The sequence below is a fragment of the Gouania willdenowi genome, chromosome 4 (assembly GCF_900634775.1).
Source record: "Gouania willdenowi chromosome 4, fGouWil2.1, whole genome shotgun sequence".
Lineage (NCBI taxonomy): Eukaryota > Metazoa > Chordata > Actinopteri > Blenniiformes > Gobiesocidae > Gouania > Gouania willdenowi.
Window position 1 is genome coordinate 39132032 of NC_041047.1, and position 21873 is coordinate 39153904.

General features: G+C 41.6%; 2 protein-coding genes across 14 annotated transcripts in view; one reads left to right on the top strand and one right to left on the bottom strand.

Moving 5' to 3' along the window:
• The first annotated feature begins 236 nt into the window (after window positions 1–236).
• The window catches only part of LOC114462363 (zinc finger protein OZF-like), a 47900-nt gene continuing 26263 nt past the window's right edge, over window positions 237–21873 (top strand). For 3 of the 13 annotated variants that reach the window (XM_028445154.1, XM_028445158.1, XM_028445157.1), the window contains exon 1: window positions 18896–19094. Coding sequence is in view for 3 of the 13 variants with exons in the window: in XM_028445142.1 (XP_028300943.1) it covers window positions 2440–2490; window positions 2601–2658 (109 nt within the window). In the remaining 10 variants the exon portion in view is untranslated. Of the gene's footprint in view, window positions 342–2424; window positions 2491–2600; window positions 2659–18887; window positions 19095–21175; window positions 21240–21351; window positions 21412–21873 lie in introns of those variants that run through there. The other 10 variants (XM_028445142.1, XM_028445146.1, XM_028445145.1 and 7 more) reach the window with 10 other exon arrangements.
• On the bottom strand, window positions 4849–12363 carry LOC114462366 (zinc finger BED domain-containing protein 1-like). Its single transcript, XM_028445163.1, has 4 exons — window positions 9735–12363; window positions 8201–8811; window positions 7629–8007; window positions 4849–4931 (listed from the first exon to the last, which is right to left on the bottom strand). Exons 1-3 carry the CDS (start codon window positions 10219–10221, stop codon window positions 7696–7698), a joined length of 1410 nt encoding a protein of 469 aa, XP_028300964.1. The 5' UTR covers window positions 10222–12363; the 3' UTR covers window positions 4849–4931; window positions 7629–7695.

Here is a 21873-nt window from a genome sequence, read left to right on the forward strand (position 1 = left end):
CTGCAACAAAGAAGAAGAAGAAGAAGAAGAAGAAGAAGAAGAAGAAGAAGAAGAAGAAGAAGAAGAAGAAGAAGAAGAAGAAGAAGAAGAAGAAGAAGAAGAAGAAGAAGAAGAAGAAGAAGAAGAAGAAGAAGAAGAAGAAGAAGAAGAAGGAGGAGGAGGAGGAGGAGGAGGAGGAGGAGGAGGAGGAGGAGGAGGAGGAGGAGGAGGAGGAGGAGGAGGAGGAGGAGAAGGAGGAGGAGGAGGAGGAAGTAAACAGATCCAGAAGAGGGCGTTGGAGCAACAATAAGGATGTAAGCAGAAGATAAACTCCGAAGTAGAAGAAGAATGAGGAGGCGAAGGTGAGAAGCTGTTTTCTGTCTTTAAAGCTGATTATTGTCGGTCAAACCTCCTTTAGGAGAACATCTGAACCGTGTTTATCTTCCTAACACTGACCTTTCCACTCAGCCCAGCCTCAGGGTAACACGGTCACCAGTTGAACCGTAACACCAGCTCAGCACCACAGATGCCTCGGTACTGTGTAGCAGCTCACTGTACGAGGACTTCTATAGATCTATACTAGATATTAGAGCTCTGGCGATTCAGGATGTTTGTGACCGATACCGATACTGGGTGACTTAAAAACGAATATATCGAGTGATACTAAAACCCGAAAACATACGAGTAAACACGGCTCTGTACTGCATACATAGTCACTGTACCGGTTGTTAGTAGAACTATTGTTACCAGGTGGAAAATATGTATTAATGATTATTGTTTTCCTGAGTTTTATTTGGCTTTATTTACCAGCGATTAGTTCCTACTGCATTCTGCCAAGTGGAAGCACTGATAAGAATCCAGTACTGTTCATATAGATCTATACTACAAATGATACTGTTCATAAAGATCTATGCTTCATACTTGCTGTTCATATAGATCAGGGGTGCCGGACTCCTGAGACTTTTCGATGTCTTCCTGCTCCAACACCTCATTGAAACCAATGTGTTGTCATCAAGCTTCACAGAAGCAGGATAACGAGCCATTCAGATGATTCAGGTGTGTTGGAGAAGGGAGACATCTAAAAGTCTCAGGAGTCTGTGATCTATATCAGCACCCCCGTTATAGATCTATGTAACATATGGTAATGTTCATATAGATCTATGCTAGATCACATGTGTAGGTGATTACAGTTGCCTGTCCCTAATCTATCCTGACATGTCTACAGTGAGCTTTTGATTCCATGTTGACCTTTTGTTTAAAGGGGACATATCACGCTAAATCCACTTTTTTAGCCCTTAAATGCATTTTGATGTATATTTAGATTGTTTAGAAGCACAGAAAAGTTCAAATTAATCTCTTCAGGTGCTCCGTTGATATCTTCATATTCTGTTTTGGTCATATTTTTCAATCTGTTTCGATTTTTCGATTCTCTATTACGTTTTTTGAACAATAACGTCAGCGGAACTGCCAAATTAGGACATCGTCTCCAGGCCCAACACTTCAGCAATCCGCCATTTTTATTTCTCGCTTTTATTTTGTAGTCCAAGCTCCAGGATGCAGAAGTTACGAGAGGAGAAATCAAAATGTTTGGTTGTTGGATGTAGTAACCCACACGCTTCATTACAACATCTCCCAGCATCAGAACCTTTTCAAAGTGCCTGGTTGAGTTTTATTTTTCACAGAAATGTACCCACATCTGTGGGTAAGGTCATTTTTGGGTGCGCAAAGCACTTCAAGGATGACTGCTTCATCAACCTCTGCCAGTATAAAGAAGGATTTGCCGAAAGACTTTGTCTGATTGAGGGTTCAATTCCTTCTATCTTTAGACGACAAACAGAGCACTTCAGTAAGCTGTAAATAACGCTAAAAAGTGTGATGATAAGACGTCCCTGTCATTGTTTTGTTAGCATTAGCAGTTGCACCATCTTCATATGTTAGCGCTGTGTGCTCGTTTTAGATCCTTGATGATATGGCCTACGTGATTTAATTTAAGTCTAAAGTTTTCATTAGTCATTTCATTTTGCCGTTTTTGTCTTTGAAAAGACTATTAAAATGCATTTCGTGACGTTAGCTTGGCGCTAGCGTTAGCTCGGTGCTTGTGTTTGCTCACTTGTTAGGGTTCTGCAGGTTCATCATCTTCATTTTCATCTCGCTCCACCGGGTCAGACTCTGGCTGTAACATGTAAAGCTGGATGGACAAGTCTTCTGTTGTTGACATTTTGTAAATAACGTGTGAATAGACCGCACCAAAACGAGTTGCTCTCAGAAGCACATCAGAAAAGGGGTAGAAAAGGTGCCTGTGGAGCTATAATAATGAGGAATTCAGACCCAAGCAGTGCAGTTCCGCTTTATATAGACCACAACTGTTTGATTTATATCTAAAAAGAAAGGATTTAAAACCATGATATGGCCCCTTTAAATCTTCTTCTCTGTGAATAATTGCAGCTGATAAAGGAGATCATGACTGAGCAAAGCCAGGAGGCAAAGCAGACTGACAGAGAACCTGAGGAGGTAACATCACAGATCTATGACCATGTTTACTGCAGACTTCTCTAACCTACATATTTCTACAGCTGCTCACGCTAATCAATAACAGAATAAATATATTTACTGTTTCCCAGAAACTGGAAATAAAAGCTTTGTTCCAGAACGAGAGGATTCCAGCCAACGTCCTGTGTGGTAATGAAGTTTTCTTTTATTTTGAAATTCATCTGAAAAGACTTGAATCTTTGCTCTTCATCTGTTCATATTGTGCTGTGGGCCAACAGTGATGAACACATGAGAACTTCCACAGCTCCTCAACTTAACATCTACACTTTAATTAATACGTCTCTACAAACATTGTCAACATGTTCTGATTTTCTGTAACATCTGCTGTTGTATTACAGTATCATGTTATTATAAAGGACTCTGGTGTTAACTCATTCACTGCCATCCATTTTCAGAATGTCTACCCCCCCCCCAAGCCAGCCATTTTAGAGCATTTTGACTGATTTTTAAAGACCCACAGAATGTTGTGTACTTTGACAATCTGAAATCTGAAACCAGATTCAGAAAGATCAGAGTCTACTTTCATCAGATTTTTATTTATTTATTTATTTTTGCTTGTTTTGTTTTTCTGTAATCAGCAGTTGAATAGAGGCAAGTTTCCACAAATCCACCAGTTTCTGACAAAAAGTTGAGAGAAAAAGCTTTTTCTGAAACTAATTGTTTTTTGCTTTAGTGACACCTCAACATTAGTTTCCTTCTATAAAACTACAAAAACAACACAGACCGGGCTTTTGATAGCTAAATTATTATTTTGTTATCTGGGTCAGAATTGAATGGCTTTCTTACTGTTTTTGTTGGCTTTGCTCCAATGGCAGCGAGCGTTTGGATTTGAAATGACGCATATATGCATCAATGGCAGTGAGTTATTGTAAAGGAGGCTGCTATAATCTTTCATATTCTATTGACGAGAATGTCTGCTGTATTTTGCTCACTCCACAGGAAGCCAGAGGCTCTCTGCTGTCCTTCCATGGTCAAAATGTCAGTTCTGTTGTGTAGGATAAGATGTTTCCCTCGTTGCATACGTCTTGAGGCGTTGATGAGACTCTGTGGGGTGATGTCATCATTTGAGTTGTCAAGACCCAGGTTCACCCCCTAGATGACATCAACTCAATTTGAAAGCCCAGGTGGAGTTTTTCCTCTTAATCCACAGCTACTGACTGCGCATTATAGAAGCCTTGGAGAGGTCTTTAACTACCTGCCGGTAGTCCTTGCCTCACATCCCCATCTCTCTGAGTAGCCCGGATGTTGAGGTGACTACAAACCCTCTGCCGCCCTCTTCTACCGGAGGAACCTTCGCTTTCAAGCTTTGTTGTTGGTGGCTGCGATCTTGGGTGGGAAGTGGAGCTTCTGGCCCAAGTCTTCCAGCTTTCTTCCCACTGTCTGGTCTGACAAAGAGGTCACATGGGGTCTTTCAATAGAAATAGTTTATTTTTACTTTTTTAAAAGACAGTGGATTTGTTATCCTAAGTTGATTATTTATATTAGTTAAACATGAATTGATGTGCAAAGGAAACTGAATGATTATTTTTTAATTTCAATCATATCAATTCTAACTTCATTTATTACTTTTTTTTATTGCTGATATGCTTTTGTTTATGTACTCTTATCATGCACCAAACAACACTACAAGTAATTAATAAGTATTTCTAACTTGTACAAATACATTGCAGTTCATAAAACTAATAATAATAATAATAAAAAAAGGCTTCAGTATCGATATTACCCGGAAACGTGATACTTTGTCTGGTATAGTATCGTGGTTACTCTACTTTTCAAGTTATCTTCCTCTTCTCCACTCCTTCCCATGTCATCCACTACATTTGCTTTGTCTGTGCCACAGCTTGTGTGCAGCTTCCTGCTTCATCATCCCGTCGTACCTCCTGAATTAACAGTTTACACCTCTGTGCTGGACTGGCCTCGTCCAGGCTGGTGTGCTGTCCCCAAGACCAAGACCACTCCTCCCATCTTGCACCCGGCACATGATGTCCCTGTGTATGAGTGCTGCCTTCGGCTGCTCAGTTGCAGCCAGTTGAGTCCACTTCTTCCCGGTGGGCAGCTAAGCAGGGCTGGGCCTGGTTAGTAGTTGGATGGGAGACCACTGAGAATTCAAGGTGCCACAGTGGGGTGGCAGTTGCTTTAGTGGTCTCTGTCATTATGTCCTTAGGCAAGACATTCACCCGCATTGTATAGTATAAATGTGGTGTTGGTGGTAGTCGGAGGGACCGATGGCACACGTTTGGCAGCCTTTATTATTTTTTCTTTTTTTTCTGCCTTGTCTGCACATACTGTCAAAGGTCAACACTATATGTAGTGCAGTCTTTTCGTGACAGCAATGCATGTTTTGTTATTGCAATTACATTAATTAACTTTATAGCATAATTTTTTACCATCACCAGCCCTCCCTGAGGAAGGATAAGAAAAACATGATTAAAGGGAGAACATGAAAAGAGATGGCAGTGTTACACCTGGGTGAGGGGGAAGGAAGGGAGGGAGTCAGGGTAGGAAAGTAGAAGGGGTGCGGAAGACGACTGTTTTAAGGTGAGAGTGCAATGTGGTGTTACAGTTGTGCATATTGTGTTGTACCACCACCCACCACCCTGTTATGGTACCTCTCCATTCACTAATGTAGTCACTTCCCTTACCCTTGTGTGAATGTGTGTGTTTAGTGAATGTATGAGGTGTGGGTTAATTATTGATTAAATCATCATCTCTGATCTGGTTTAATTATAGAAAATCAAAGAGATATTTATCAACCATAATTTTATATAACTCATTAGCAGAGATAAAATAAACAAGATTGAGCAGCTGTGGTTTATATTAAAAACACTGGAGTTATTTTTGCTTTTTATGTACTTTAAAATACAAATAAATAAATGCACAAATGTATTCCATAAAATATCAGCCCATAAAGAATAGCTCTTTGAGTTGGCAGCTATTTTAGCCTTTTTTAATGTGTAAATATTTATACTGAAGCAGATTCTAGTGATTATGTATTCAATTTCTTTTGTGTTTGTAAGGAACCTGCTTTCACTTTAGGGAATTGTTTGATTATTTATTTGTTGTTTTTATTTGTCGTAATTTTTATCGTTACTGTGATAAATACCTGAAATTATCGGTATAAATGTTTTATTCTATCACTTATCCTTAGTCTGGGAGCATTTCACCCTTGACACGCACAAAAAAAAAGCTTACCTTCCCCAAGCCAAATGTATATTATAGCAACATAGAGCAAATAATTGAAAGATTTATCATCCGATTAGGCGATTAATCGTTTCAATAATTGATGACTAGTCAATGATTAAATCAGTCAGTGGTTGCAGCCCTAGTGCATGTAGTGAATAAGCCAGACCAGCTGGGAGTGAAGTAAAGTTTCCGTGTAGGAAACCTGTCTGGTGTGAGCCCAGCCCGTCCATACAGTGGACCACAAGAGAGGGTAGAAGGTGCAGACTGGCACGCGGCACTGCAGGCCCCAGATTGGCCGATGTTTTGCATTTTATGCAATTAATGTGATTGGCTGTAATGTCTTCATTTGCCGATCAGATCAATGACGTAATTGTCGTGATTAAACTTTCTGTAGATGCTGCCATTGCATTGTTTCATCCATTTCATTTGCACCAAAGGTGTCACGATGGGGTTTTATTTTGGAGGGCAGGCAGGAGATCGTGGACTCCCTTCCAGCAGCTTTCTCTGCTGATTGGCCTCCAGCTGCAATGGATTAGCTGATTAGTATAAATGTGGAGGCTTGGGTTCACTTCAGTGCTGGGACATTGCTACTTGCTGTTGCTTCTTGCTGTGACTTTGGTTCTTGGTTTTACTTTTGTTGTTTTTCTTGGTTGCCTCCCTGGACTGACCATGCCTTTGAGAACAATAAATACTGGTATGATGCACCTGAGCTCCGCCTCCGTCCCTGCATTTGGGTCTGCACCCACACATGCCCGTGACAGAATGTCCCAACCCTCAGCAGACCCAGCGGGACCTTCGGTGGATTTTGCTGAGATGGACCTGGCAGAAAGAACTGCCTACTGGCAGAGCTACCTTCTGGAGGCCAGGGAGGAGCTTTTATATGGATGGGAGGATGATCCTGTTAGGGATTCCTACTGGGGAACTCGACTGGCTTTGGGAGGACCCCGGAGCCTACAACGAGGTAGAGGTCGGCCGAAAAGGAAGGGTCAGCCCCGCCAGTCTCCAAGTTCCCAGGTTAGCATCCCTGTATCTCCTAGCGTCCAGGCTAGCGTCCCTGTATCCCCTAGCGTCCAGGCTAGCGTCCCTGTATCCCCTAGCGTCCAGGCTAGCATCCCTGTATCCCCTAGCTTCCAGGCTAGCGTCCCTGTATCCCCTAGCGTCCAGGCTAGCGTCCCTGTATCCCCTAGCTCCCAGGCTAGCGTCCCTGTATCCCCTAGCTCCCAGGCTAGCGTCCCTGTATCTCCTTGCTCCCAGGCTAGCGTCCCTGTATCTCCTAGCTCCAAGGCTAGCGTCCCTGTGTCTCCTAGCTCCCAGGCTAGCGTCCCTGTGTCTCCTAGCTCCCAGGCTAGCATCCCTGTGTCTCCTAGCTCCCAGGCTAGCGTTCCTGTGTCTCCTAGCTCCCAGGCTAGCGTTCCTGTGTCTACTAGCTCCTAGGGCTGCTCGATTATGGCAAAAATCATAATCACGATTATTTTGATTGATATTGTAATCACGATTATTAAAGACGATTATTCATTGATTTGAGAAAAAGCATTTATTGATCTTTTAACTCTGGTATTTCTTTTAACACCATAAGCTTGAAGTGAAAAACAAGACAAATGCAAATAATTAAGATAAAAAATATATTGATAAAATGAATTAAATAATATGTAAAAAATAAAAAATAAACACTATCCCAGACTTAAAGTATTATACACTGAAACAAAATTACTTTACCATAGAAAAAATTCCAACTCCAACTATGGTGTAATGCACTTGCTACAACAACCTTACCTAGTACTGCAAAAAACACAGTCGTATTAATCAGTATATTAACGATATAACAGTTAACAAATTAAAACTATATTTGAGGTAAAGGCACACCCTTTTGGTCAAAATTAGTCTTAACAAGAATAAACGGACTGAATCGTACTCACAAGAAAAATCAGCTGCCAAAACTTATTTTTAAACTCTTTTTAAAAACAAAACAACAGTAGTTGGCACCTAGTCCCATACTCCCTCATCCAGGCTCCCTGCAATCTGGTTGGAGAGCCGTGGGTAGAACTTCTGGGATACCTTCCACCACTCTAGTGGGTCCGCCTCAGTGTCCAGTGTCCCTGCCTGAAGGTAGGACTGTAGCTCAAAAGCTATGGCCTTGTCCTGGTCCTGGTCCGGTTGCAAAGCAGCGGATCTTGGAGCTGTGCCTTCAATGACCGGCTTGAAGAAGCTGCCCAGGGCTTTCTTCTTTCGTGCACCACCAGCAGCGGTGGCGTCAGTGTCATCAGCAGGAGTCACTGCTCTCTCAGGGGCCTTCTCCTGGGAAAAGGAGGAGGAGAATATTGTGAAGAGAAATGATTAAAATGTTTAATCTGACTAAATGGTTATGTCTATTCACAACTAGAAATAATAAAGTATAACTTAAACGACTTTTGTTTACATTAAATTACATTGTATTTACTGGTTGTTATTAGTACCATAGCATTGTTATTATTATTATAATTATAATTACCATGACAGCCTTCATCTCAGATGACAGTCTTTCTTCAATTGACCCATGCTTGTCTTCACTCACATATGTGAGCTTGAACCTTGGGTCCAGGGCTGAAGCCATGTCCAACAGCTCTTGTGTTGGTGCATCATCATATTTCTCATTGAGATAGGCCACGATCTTCTTCTTGATACACTTTGCAAGGTCTGTCTCGTCCTCCTGCACAGCCAATATGGATGTGTTGAAAAGGTGGAGAGTTGGCTTGACAAAAGACACACTCACATATTGCTCCCCAGAAAGTGCATCGGTAAATTCAACTAGAGGGCTTAGTGACTTGTTGATGGCCTCCAGTACATCGATGTCCTGCCATGAGGGGGTGAGGTGTCTGTTTCTTGTGTCGTTGTAGAGGACCTCTGCAATGGCCTTCTGCTGCTCTAGGACCCTGCCAATCATAGCCTGCCGAGACCCCCACCTCGTTGGACACTCCGTCGTAAGAGAGTGTTCAGGCAAATTCAGCCTCTTCTGTACATCTGTCAGCTCCCTTTTTTTTTTCCAACTGTAGGAGAAGGCACTGACCAGTTTTTTGCAGACCCCCATTGCACGGCCAATCCTGTGGTCCTTCATTGCATTCTCTAAAAGTACAATAAATATAAACATTTATCATCATTACCATCATCATAATCTTCATCAATGTATCAATAGGCTGGGAAATATTAATTATTATTAGGAATTAAATACATTATCGTGTGTGTGATAGATGGATAGATAGATAGCTAACATGATATATTCTACATCCTAGGTTCCCAAAGTGGGGAACGCAAATTGTCATAGAGGGTATGTGAATAAAAAAAATAAAAAATGGAAACTAGAATATAAATAGACCAGCAGTCAGGAGCCTCCATGCTTTGCCACAAATTACACATTAGCTGATGTAAGACAACCCATGGTTACAGAATATTATTATTATTTAATTTATTATTATTATTATATATTATTCAGAGACACATTTCACTGTAGGGCTACATTGTTTATTACATCAGTGGTTCCCAACTTTTTTGGGTTGTGACCCCATTTTAATCTCCAGAGACTTTTTTCTTTCTTTCTAGAGTTAGCTTTTGATAATGTTTATTGTTTGTTTTTTATTCTGCAATTTATTTTGAACTAGATTTATATTTGAGAAAGTGAAAGTATACAATACAGTTTAAGATTGTTGTGTGATGTTAAATTTTGAAAAATAATAATTACAACATTTTTAAAAATACATTGATATTCAGCTTTGTTTTTTTTTTTTATCATTATAAACTATTAGACTTTTCAGGGGACCCCATTTGAATTCCAGGCGACCCCACATGGGGTCCTGACCCCAAAGTTGGAAAAAAGCTGCATTTCATTATTATAATTTTTAAGTGTGCAGAAGTAGGGGCTACATGGCTTAAGATTACATGTCTGAAGGGGTACGGGACTGTGAAAAGTTTGAGAACCACTGTTGTACATGATTTGTTTAGTTATTAATAAATTGCATCACACAATCAGGAGAAGGAAACCTACTACTCACCTATGGCCAAGTGGAGTCTGTGCCCGAAGCACTGCAGCCTCATCCAGCCATTGAGTTCAGCTGCCAGCTTCATATTTGAGGCATTGTCTGTTGTGATACAGACGAGTTTCTCTTCGTTCAAGTCCCATGCAGCCATCGCTTGCCTCAGGCCATCGGCTAAATTTTGCCCTGTGTGGTCTTCGGGGAAAAAAGCCGTTTGGAGACAATTCGTCTTTATGGTGAAATCCGCGTCGATGTAATGAAGTGTGAGGTTAATATATGGCTCCATGGTGCGGCTCGACCATAGGTCCGTTGTGGTGGCAAAATATACTGCTGTTGACACTTCTTTTGCAACTTTTCCACGACATTCGTCATAAAGTGCAGGCAGCGCAATTCTGCTAAAATGGTGACTTGATGGTAACACATACCGCTTGTCCATTGTGTTCATCAGTTTAATGAACCCCGGATCGTTAACGGTGTTGATAGGGCTCATGTCTTTGGCAATCATGTATGTGACTGCATCAGTTATTTCTTTATGCCTGCGGGAGCTGGGTGGATATGCGGTGGCATTATAAAGCGTGTCCTTAATTGAGGACTGCGTGGCGGTGGCAGGAGTCGAGAGCTTTTCATTTTTGAGTTTTGTTCCTTCACTGCTTGGTCATATATTATTCTGTGTGTGGACTTTAAATGGTTAAATAAATTGGTTGTGTTTCCTTGAGGTGCAGACACGGTCGCGTGACATATCTTGCACAATATCTTAGTTTGTTCCGAGTCAGACTCCTCAAAACCGAAGTGTTTCCACACCACAGAATTCACTTTTCCTTTCTTCACGACCAAAGGCTCCCTTTCTGCCATCTTCTACCGTCTCCTTCCACAAGATTTTTCTAAACACTCACTTGCACCGGGGACTGGGAAGGGGCGGGGCGGAGTGCACAGTTGGAAGGGTCGCTGCATTTACCACACAAGACGCGCCGTGCGGGCGGCAGAATGATCGTTTTATAACGATTATCTTGTTTTTGTAATCGAGGGCAGCCAAAATCGAAATCGAAATTCAATTAATCGCCCAGCCATACTAGCTCCCAGGCTAGCGTTCCTGTGTTGGCTCCAGTCTTGTCATTGGCTACGACTACAGGCCGCTAATGGCCTAGCCATTCCATATGTGGGTTATTTGGAGCTTGATGTGTGCCTTTGTGACAAAACAATGCCAAGCTGTGGTATTTTGGTTGTTAAAGACCACCTTGGAACAGTAACTTCGGTCCCTGGAGTTTTAGGGCGCTGCTATCGTGATCTTTTTGGGGCATATGGCCTCTCTTTGTTTGATTCATCCCCTGTGTTGGAGGCTCCTTTTCCAGTCGTTGAGGCCCTCCAAAAGTACCACCAGGGTGCAGCCCAGGTCCAGAAAGACCCCACCAATGTAGTTAGAGTGCATGGTAGACGGGCACTTTGTGTCCCGGGCGGAGTGATGCAGTTTGTTGCCAGCACGTGCTCCTCACACTTAACAGATCTACTGGTGCTGTTTGAGCCCCGGGACTCTGGTCTGCCAGCTGGATTGCTGGCGTCTTCTTGTTTGGTCCAAGTTGTGCAGGGAATGGCTTATATTCCTGTGGTTAACGCAGGTAGTACTGACCTTCATTTGTACCCACGGACCTGTCTAGGTGCACAGGATATTAGTTTACCCATGGGAGTAACTGAGTTGAGGCCCACGACGGCTACAATTGCTGCACAGGTAGCAACCAGCTCCCCCTTGAAGTGGCCCCACCGGTTGATCTGTTGATGTTGACTGAAGAAGAGCAGGGGGAGGTGAGGTCTGTGTTGCAAAAATACAGTTCAGTCTTTGCTACCCATGACGGAGACCTGGGCTGTACTAATCTTATTGCACATGACATTCCACTTCTCGATGATGTCTCTGTTCGCCAGAGGTATCGTCGTATTCTACCTTCTGAGTATGAAGCTGTCAAAGCTCATATCAATCAGCTTCTGGAATCACAGGTCATTAAAGAGAGCAGCAGCCCCTATGTTTTGCCCATTGTCCTCGTCCGAAAGAAGGATGGGCGTCTACGCTTGTGCGTTAACTACCGTCTTTTAAATAGTAAGACGAGAAAAGACGCTTTTCCACTGCCTCGCATCGAGGAGAGTTTGGATGCACTTTGTGGTGCCCGCTGGTTTTTAACCATTGGTCTTGCTAGTGGGTACAACCAGATGCTGGTGTCAGAACCAGACAAGCCTAAAACAGCCTTTTGTACCCCTTTTTGGCTCTTTGAGTTCAACAGGATGCCCTTTGGGCTATGTAACGCCCCCAGTACTTTCCAGCAGCTGATGCAGAGGATGTTCGGAGATCAGCAAAGTCAGTCCCTTCTCCTGTACTTTGATGATATTGTCATCTTCTCCTCCTGTGTTTATTGAGGCTGTGTCTAACTGGCAAAGACCCTCTCATGTTTCAGAGATGCGCTCCTTTTTAGGGTTTGCCAGCTACTACCGGCGTTTTGTTGTGGGCTTTGCCCAACTGGCCAGTCCTTTGCACCGGTTTCAAAAAGTAATTAGTTATAGTTACTCACTACTTGTTCCAAAAAGTAACTGAGTTAGTAACTGAATTACTCTATAATAAAAGTAACTCATTACCAAGGAAAGTAACTATTTGCGTTACTGTTAAAAAAAAAAAAAGTTGCTATATGTCAAATAATTCATATTTTTTTAGATACGGGTGTCGTGAGGTGCTTCATTAAATTTGAGTTGCTTACAACAGATGTAGACAAATTCTTCACTCCTTTTTGTGCGTGTGTGTGTGGGCATTTGACACTGTGCTCGTGCGGAGCCGTGTGCATAACAAGGTATGGATGCTCTGGTTTTCAATCCTCTGGGCGCTGTGTTTACTCCGGTTCCCTCCGTGTGGCGTGGTGTGGCTGGGAGTGGAGCTGCTTCCTGGAGTCTGTGTGGCACTATGCACTAATCCTGCAGGTAGGGCGCTGGATTGTCTGCTTTATGGTGAACGGAGGATGGTCTGGGGAAGCTAATTGGAACTCTTTTCCAGCCCTCCTTTGTGGAGTCTGAGCCATATTTACCTCCTCCTGTTTAAACTCACATACTCAACGTTGATTTATCATTTGTTTTCATTATTTTTGTTCCTTATAAATCAATGTGTTGAATTATTGATGTAATATTTTTTTATTTCTTGTTTTCCATTTGTTGCTTGGTTTCTGGTTTATTCGGGTTGGGTTATTGTCTAGTTTTGTTTCTAGTAATATGAGGGCCGCCATTAATGCATGTGTTTAATTGTGTTTTCTTTATGTTTAACAGGTGCTGGGGGCCTTGGCAACAGCGGTTCCGTGGTGGTGGTCCCTTGTCTTTCACTTTTGGTTTGCTGTTTCACGGGTGCTGTGTAGTTTGGATCCTCTTTTTTTTTTTTTTGTTACCACTGTCGTGGTAAGCCCCAGCCCTGTCTTTTTCCTTTGCAGGTCCTCATACCATGGGTTTTCTTGTTTAGTTTGTTTTTCATTCATTTATTCATTCAGTCATTTCCAGACCCACTTATTCCTGTTCAGGGTCACGGGGGTTTGCTGGTGCCAACCTCAGGCTCTCATTGGGCGCTGGGCGGGGGTACACCCTGGACAGGGCACCAGTCCATCGCAGGGCAATGCAGACAGACAACCACTCATTCTCATTCACTCCAATGAGCAATTTAGAGACTCAATCTTACAGTCATGTTTTTGGATTGTGGGAGGAAGCCGGAGTACCCGGAGGAAACCCACGCAGCACGGGGAGTAGTTTGTTTTACTTATTGTTAATAAAGTAGTTTTAATTGATTGAAATCACGCTCTCTGCCTGTGGGTTTTTATTCTAGACCTTTTGTCCATCTTGTGGAAATTTATATCCTGGGGTGTAGGCCCCCAGGTGGCGTTGCCTCATAAACATTGCCACGATCGGTATTTAGAGCAGTCACAAGATAATATTTACTGGCTTTGAAATGTAGCGTGTTTCACTGAAAGAGTATCTGACTCACAAACCATGCTGGTAAACTCCTGTCGAACACGGCTTCCATGTGATCTGCCTCTTGCGTCAAGACGTCAGAACGAGCGGAATTCACGTGACTCACGGTGAAAGGGACGCTGACTTTTTTCCTGTGATTTCGTATTTTATTTATTCACATATTCTTTTAAAAAAAAAATGTCACTTGCCCAAAATAAATAAATAAAATATAATCTCACACACCACCTCATGGGTAGGCAGAGAAGTAAGCATGAGCCTGCAGCCCGGAGGAACCGTCCACCCTTTAAATGACCCTCACTAACACTAACCATCACCATTACTGAACAATTTCTTATTCTAATAAAATCATCAATGTGTTACAACAGCCATCATTCTATATCTACCTTACCAATTTCTGTCTTAAAACAAATTATTCAAAACTTAAAATTTTTGTTTACACAAACTAAGGGTTTGTGTTTAACACCAATGTAACAGCACAACTATGATGGATAACAAATTCATACTCATTACAATATTTGACCAAACATACCCATTAATTATCCTCAAAACAAAAATCTAACCAGATTTAGCTTTCAAAATACTTTCAATTATCATATAGGATGCAGCCTACCATTGTTGTTAGAGCTATCTTTACCAGGAAGCAAATACTGTATCTATTCCTGATTATTGTTTTCTAGAGTTTTATTAGGCTTTATTTACCCGTGTGATTAGTTCTTACTCGGAATTTATTTCAAATTTTCTTGTTCTTTGAGTCCACAATGTACTAATTTGCCTTTTTCCTCACCTGTGATTTACTGTGAACATGTAAAGGAAGTAAATCTTCATTTATAACACTATTGTTTGCAGTTAAATGTGTTTGACTTGTTTGGCTCTTTACTGCCATCTAGTGATAACAACCAGTCATAAATATATGTAACACAAAATAATTTGTTATTTTAAAGAAAAACCCCAGCACCAATGTACACTAAAAGTGTATTTCCAGAGTTCATATCAATATAAAACATCAAACATGTAGTGGTAACGGCAGATACAAGTTAACTGTGTGTCTCCAAAAAGTCCAAAGAGTAGAATGTGTAAGAAATAAAAAATCTAGCATTTAATCCGCCCACCCAGAAACAAGATAATCCTACAAATTTATTGTAAAACATACGTTAAACTGTTTTTTTTAACAAGAAATTTCCTTTCCATGTTTCAGTAAACAGCTACTGGTACTGATATTTTAATTTTATTTTAAGGTGCATCTTTTCTGTAGCTTTCCTGATTCTCTTTAATCAGCTGAGACTAAATTCTCAGTCAGTAAATAATTTAAAACCAAAATGTTGAGAGCTTTTCTTCCCTGTAACCAGTGTTTTGTAGAGTTCTCTGTGATTAACAGCTTTGACCTGATTGATGTTCCAACTCTCACAGTGAACATGTGGTCCTGTTTGATAGAATCTGATAGTTTTGGTGCTAAATGTTGAGTCCGTCTTCCAGCAAAGTGTCAGAGCGAGGTCGTGAACCTCTCTGACTGTGATGATGATGATGCTCTCTGTCTCTCTCGCTTCCTCTCCTCCGACTGCCCCTGTGCTCTCTGCTCCTCTCCTTCTCCTCTTCCTCAACCCTCTTCCTGGTGCTCTCCACCCTGCTCGCCCGGCTTTCTTTGTCCTACTCTCTGTGCTCGTCTTTTGCTGTCTTTTTATCTTTCCATTTGTGATCTGTTGCTCTCTCCTCCTCCAACTCTCGCTCCTGTCACTGTGGTGGTGGTGGTAATGGCTCCTTTTCTCCTCCTCACTTTGCCTGACTTCCTGTTTGCCTCTTTTCTCATCCTCCCTGCTGCTCCTGCTGCTGTGTGAACAGAATTCCATTCAGGCTTCAGTCCTCCTCGTCCCTGCTGCTCTTCCAACTGGCACTCTTCTTCTCAGGTTTAACAGATTCACTCTGAGCTTTCAGACACTGTAAATCGAAAGTTACGTATGTAACTACGGTTCTATGTATCCCGGATGACCGCCAGAGAGCGGTGCTGAAAGCACTGAATGTTCCCTTTGCGCATGTGCAATTTGAGTAGTAATACAAACAAAGTCCAGTAGTATCCAGCTGAAGCCCCATACCAGAAGCCCCTGACGGGACAACAAGCCTCTAGCTGGGCGGAAGTGCCCCTGGTTGGGCAGAAGTAACGTACAATACCTGTAACCCTATTCACTGTTCTGGCAACTTTTTTACTAACTCTAACCACTACCACCTCCACTTCCTGGTTGTACTTACCTTGCTTTTTTACTAACCCTAACCCTACCCATTTCTCTAACCGCTACCACCACCGCCACTTCCTGGCTAAATTCGAGGTTTGTCGCATTGTCAGAGGCACTTCTGCCAAGCTAGGGGCACTTCTACTCACAAAGTCACACCTGTGACCCAAGATGATTCCCCGGAAGCAATATTTCCCCGTGTCACCCGTGGCTTTGTTCCTCTAGAATCTTCTCGCGGAAACACAAAGGTTCTGAACCTAAGTGAAGCTGGCTCCCCACCCCACGCAAAACTTTGTGAAAATTGTCTCAATCGTTTGCAACGTTAGTGCTGGTTTGTGCCGAACAAATTATCGTTTGTGCTGCTTTGGTTTTTATGATATATAATAGTTTATCTTCCCATGTATCTGGGCCAGACTGTCAGTGTTTCCTGCTTCAAGACATCCTGCGTTTTTTGTTCCTTTTTTGTGTCTCAACTTTATGTTTTTGAACCTTAGTTCACCTTTCTGACCTCCACCTGGATCTTTCCATGGAAACCTTCACCTGTAGCTTCATAGAGACGTTCAAATAAAGAGTTTTTCGAATCTGATCATTGGTGTATTTGAGTCTGATTTTGAGTTGTTGGTTTTTTTTTTAGCAAAAGCAGCACTAATGCAGTAAATAAAATGTGGACAATTTCACTCAAGTTGGAGAATGTGGGGGGCTGTGTGACGTATTAGTCTCATGGATGGATGGACTTGATTTATATAGCGCTTTATCCCCACACTGAAGCAGTCTCAAAGCGCTTTACATATCAGCTCATTCACCCAATTACTCTCAAATTCACACACCAATGGGACAGGACTGCCATGCAAGGCACTAGTCAACCACTGGGAGCAACTTAGGGTTCAGTGTCTTGCCCAAGGACACTTCGACACATACTCAGGTACTGGGATCGAACCCCCAACCTCTTGATCAGAAGACGACCCACTACCACCTGAGCCACGGTCGCCCACTCATAATAAACTTTTTGTCACAAACCCAAATGACCTCTCCACGTGCGGTGATGTTGAGTTTTGGCCTTTTTGGTGGCGGGTATTGATAGACCGCACCTCCTGTCTGATTGGTCACTTGAAAAAACGGTCAGAGCCAATCAGAGGTACAGTAGGGTGGGTCATCACGGTATAAAGTCAGTGGCTATTTCCTGGGACAAAAAATTAAAAAGTTATCTCTCAGATTTTGTTTTATTTTATGCTGGGACCAATGTATGAAGCTAGATTTTTTTTAAATTAATATTAAATAAAATATTAATATATAAGTAATATTAGAACCCTATTCATGTATTTTATTGATAGTCTGACATTCATTGTATTACTACTAAAGTGACTATACTTGCAACTATAACATCAATAATTAGGCCCATACAGTATGATAAACCTGTGGTCCTAATATGAAGTACGCATAGATAAGTGGGTTCAGGTGTACACACTGACCAAAAACCAGGTTGATGATATTGCAGGGTATGAAAATCAGTAGTACTCCACACGATGGTACGTTGGCACATTCCACACTCAGCCAGTGATTGTGCTGTGGGCCAACAGTGAGAAACACGAGAACTTCCACAACTACATACATTTAATTAGTCTCCAGCACCACCTGAAGGTCATTAGAGCATCTCTTTTATGGCTGATCAGACAGAATTGCTAAAGCTTCCTCTATTGCTAAAATGGCATCACTAAACATCTTTAGTCCTCTGTTTGATGCCTCAACATTCTCGGCAGACATTTTAAACATTTCCTCCAGTTCCTTACACTCAGCCGGTGGTTCTAGCAGTTCTGTGAAGAGATCTATGTTTTCTTCCTTCTCTGTCAGCTCCTGTACGTGTGTCTGCTCCATGTTGTACTTTTCCTCTAACGTTTTACAGCATGCCTTCGGCTCATCTATCTGGTGGTGTAAACTATTTTGTTTGGCCTGTGTTGTTATCAGTAATTCAACCTTTTTTCTTTTGTGTTCTAGTTGACCTTGATGGATGTCTGAGAAGTTGACGTGTCGATCCAAGTGCCTTCTTTTCTTTCCCTTTAGTGTCTGACAGTTTCTAGCGTTCACCTTATTTTCAAGGAGAATGATCCTCCTATTCTGTTTGTCACACTGGATCTGCATAATTTGGAGTTGCTTTTTCAGGGCTTTTTTTTCTAAAAACAGACTCTTGTAGGGACAAAATCGGTGCCAACGCTTTGCCATTTGCTTAGTATTTAGAGCAGTCACAAGATAATATTAACTGGCTTTGAAATGTAGCGTGTTTCACTGAAAGAGTGTCTGACTAACAAACCATGCTGGTAAACTCCTGTCGAACACGGCTTTTATGTCATCTGCCTCTTGCGTCATGACGTCAGAACGAGCGAAAGTCACGTGACTCACGGCGAAAGGGACGCTGACTTTTTTCCCTGTGATTTCGTATTTTATTTATTTACTTGTTCTTTTAAATAAAAAATGTCACTCGCCATAAATGAATAAATAATCTCACACACCGCCTCACGGGTAGGCAGAGGAGTAAGCACGAGCCTGCAGCCGTCCACCGTTTAAATGACCCTCACTAACACTAACCATCACCATTACTGAACAATTTCTTATTCTAATAAAATCATCCCTGTGCTACAACAGCCGTCATTCTCTATCTACATTACCAATTTCTGTTTTAAAACAAATTATTCAAAAGTGAACATGTTTGTTTACACACACTAAGGGTTTGTGTTTAACACCAATGTAACAGCACAACAGCTGTGTAACAGCTGTGTGCAGAGGAAAACACAAATGTCCAATGTGTAGTGGAATAATGTAGTAACTGTGGGGGTGAACACCGTGTTATGATTGGAAATGTGAGGTGAGAAAAAAAGCAGAGGAAGTGGAGAAATTTATTTATTTTACTATCATTTATTTTATTATATTTAAGCAAGTTATGGTCCTCTTAAACACTGATCCACTTAGAAACAGTAGATGGCGGTAATGCAATTTTTAGTTTTCCAACTGCCATAAAACTGCAACAAAGAAGAAGAAGAAGAAGAAGAAGAAGAAGAAGAAGAAGAAGAAGAAGAAGAAGAAGAAGGAGGAAGTAAACACATCCAGAAGAGGGCGTTGGAGCAACAATAAGGATGTAAGCAGAAGATAAACTCCGAAGTAGAAGAAGAATGAGGAGGCGAAGGTGAGAAGCTGATTTCTGTCTGTAAAGCTGATTATTGTCGGTCAAACCTCCTTTAGGAGAACATCTGAACCGTGTTTATCTTCCTAACACTGACCGTTCCACTCAGCCCAGCCTCAGGGTAACACGGTCACCAGTTGAACCGTAACACCAGCTCAGCACCACAGATGCCTCGGTACTGTGTAGCAGCTCACTGTACGAGGACTTCTATAGATCTATACTAGATATTAGAGCTCTGGCGATTCAGGATGTTTGTGACCGATACCGATACTGGGTGACTTAAAAACGAATATATCGAGTGATACTAAAACCCGAAAACATACGAGTAAACACGGCTCTGTAGTGCATACATAGTCACTGTACCGGTTGTTAGTAGAACTATTGTTACCAGGTGGAAAATATGTATTAATGATTATTGTTTTCCTGAGTTTTATTTGGCTTTATTTACCAGCGATTAGTTCCTACTGCATTCTGCCAAGTGGAAGCACTGATAAGAATCCAGTACTGTTCATATAGATCTATACTACAAATGATACTGTTCATAAAGATCTATGCTTCATACTTGCTGTTCATATAGATCAGGGGTGCCGGACTCCTGAGACTTTTCGATGTCTTCCTGCTCCAACACCTCATTGAAACCAATGTGTTGTCATCAAGCTTCACAGAAGCAGGATAACGAGCCATTCAGATGATTCAGGTGTGTTGGAGAAGGGAGACATCTAAAAGTCTCAGGAGTCTGTGATCTATATCAGCACCCCCGTTATAGATCTATGTAACATATGGTAATGTTCATATAGATCTATGCTAGATCACATGTGTAGGTGATTACAGTTGCCTGTCCCTAATCTATCCTGACATGTCTACAGTGAGCTTTTGATTCCATGTTGACCTTTTGTTTAAAGGGGACATATCATGCTAAATCCACTTTTTTAGCCCTTAAATGCATTTTGATGTATATTTAGATTGTTTAGAAGCACAGAAAAGTTCAAATTAGTCTCTTCAGGTGCTCCGTTGATATCTTCATATTCTGTTTTGGTCATATTTTTCAATCTGTTTCGATTTTTCGATTCTCTATTACGTTTTTTGAACAATAACGTCAGCGGAACTGCCAAATTAGTACATCGACTCCAGGCCCAACACTTCAGCAATCTGCCATTTTTATTTCTCGCTTTTATTTTGTAGTCCAAGCTCCAGGATGCAGAAGTTACGAGAGGAGAAATCAAAATGTTTGGTTGTTGGATGTAGTAACCCACACGCTTCATTACAACGTCTCCCAGCATCAGAACCTTTTCAAAGTGCCTGGTTGAGTTTTATTTTTCACAGAAATGTACCCACATCTGTGGGTAAGGTCATTTTTGGGTGCGCAAAGCACTTCAAGGATGACTGCTTCATCAACCTCCGCCAGTATAAAGAAGGATTTGCCGAAAGACTTTATCTGATTGAGGGTTCAATTCCTTCTATCTTTAGAGACGACGAACAGAGCACTTCGGTAAGCTGTAAATAACGCTAAAAAGTGTGATAAGATGTCCTTGTCATTGTTTTGTTAGCATTAGCAGTTGCACCGTCTTCAGATGTTAGCGCTGTGTGCTCGTTTTAGGTCCTTGATATGGCCTACGTGATTTAATTTAAGTCTAAAGTTTTCATTAGTCATTTCATTTTGCCATTTTTGTCTCCAAAAAGACTGTATTACAATGCATTTCGTGACGTTAGCTTGGCGCTAGCGTTAGCTCGGTGCTTGTGTTAGCTCACTTGTTAGGGTTCTGCAGGTTCTTCATCTTCATTTTCATCTCGCTCCGCCAGGTCAGACTCTGGCTGGAACATGTAAAGCTGGATGGACAAGTCTTCTGTTGTGACATTTTTGTAAATACGTGTGAATAGACAGCACCAAAACGAGTTGCTCTCAGAAGCACATCAGAAAGGGGTAGAACACGGTGCCTGTGGCGCTATCAATAATGAGGAATTCAGACCCAAGCAGTGCAGTTCCGCTTTATATAGACCACAACTGTTTGCTTTATATCTAAAAAGGAAGGATTTAAAACCATGATATGTCCCCTTTAAATCTTCTTCTCTGTGAATAATTGCAGCTGATAAAGGAGATCATGACTGAGCAAAGCCAGGAGGCAAAGCAGACTGACAGAGAACCTGAGGATGGTAACATCACAGATCTATGACCATGTTTACTGCAGACTTTCTCTAACCTACATATTTCTACAGCTGCTCACGCTCATTAATAACAGAATAAATATATTTACTGTTTCCCAGAAACTGGAAATAAAAGCTTTGTTCCATAACAAGAGGATTCCAGCCAACGTCCTGTGTGGTAATCAAGTTGACTTTTATTTTGAAATTCATCTGAAAAGACTTGAATCTTTGCTCTTCATCTGTTCATATTGTGCTGTGGGCCAACAGTGATGAACACATGAGAACTTCCACAGCTCCTCAACTTAACATCTACACTTTAATTAATACGTCTCTACAAACATTGTCAACATGTTCTGATTTTCTGTAACATCTGCTGTTGTATTACAGTATCATGTTATTATAAAGGACTCTGGTGTTAATTCATTCACTGCCATCCATTTTCAGAATGTCTACCCCCCCCCCCCAAGCCAGCCATTTTAGAGCATTTTGACTGATTTTTAAAGACCCACAGAATATTGTGTACTTTGACAATCTGAAATCTGAAACCAGATTCAGAAAGATCAGAGTCTACTTTCATCAGATTTTTATTTATTTATTTATTTTTGCTTGTTTTGTTTTTCCGTAATCAGCAGTTGAATAG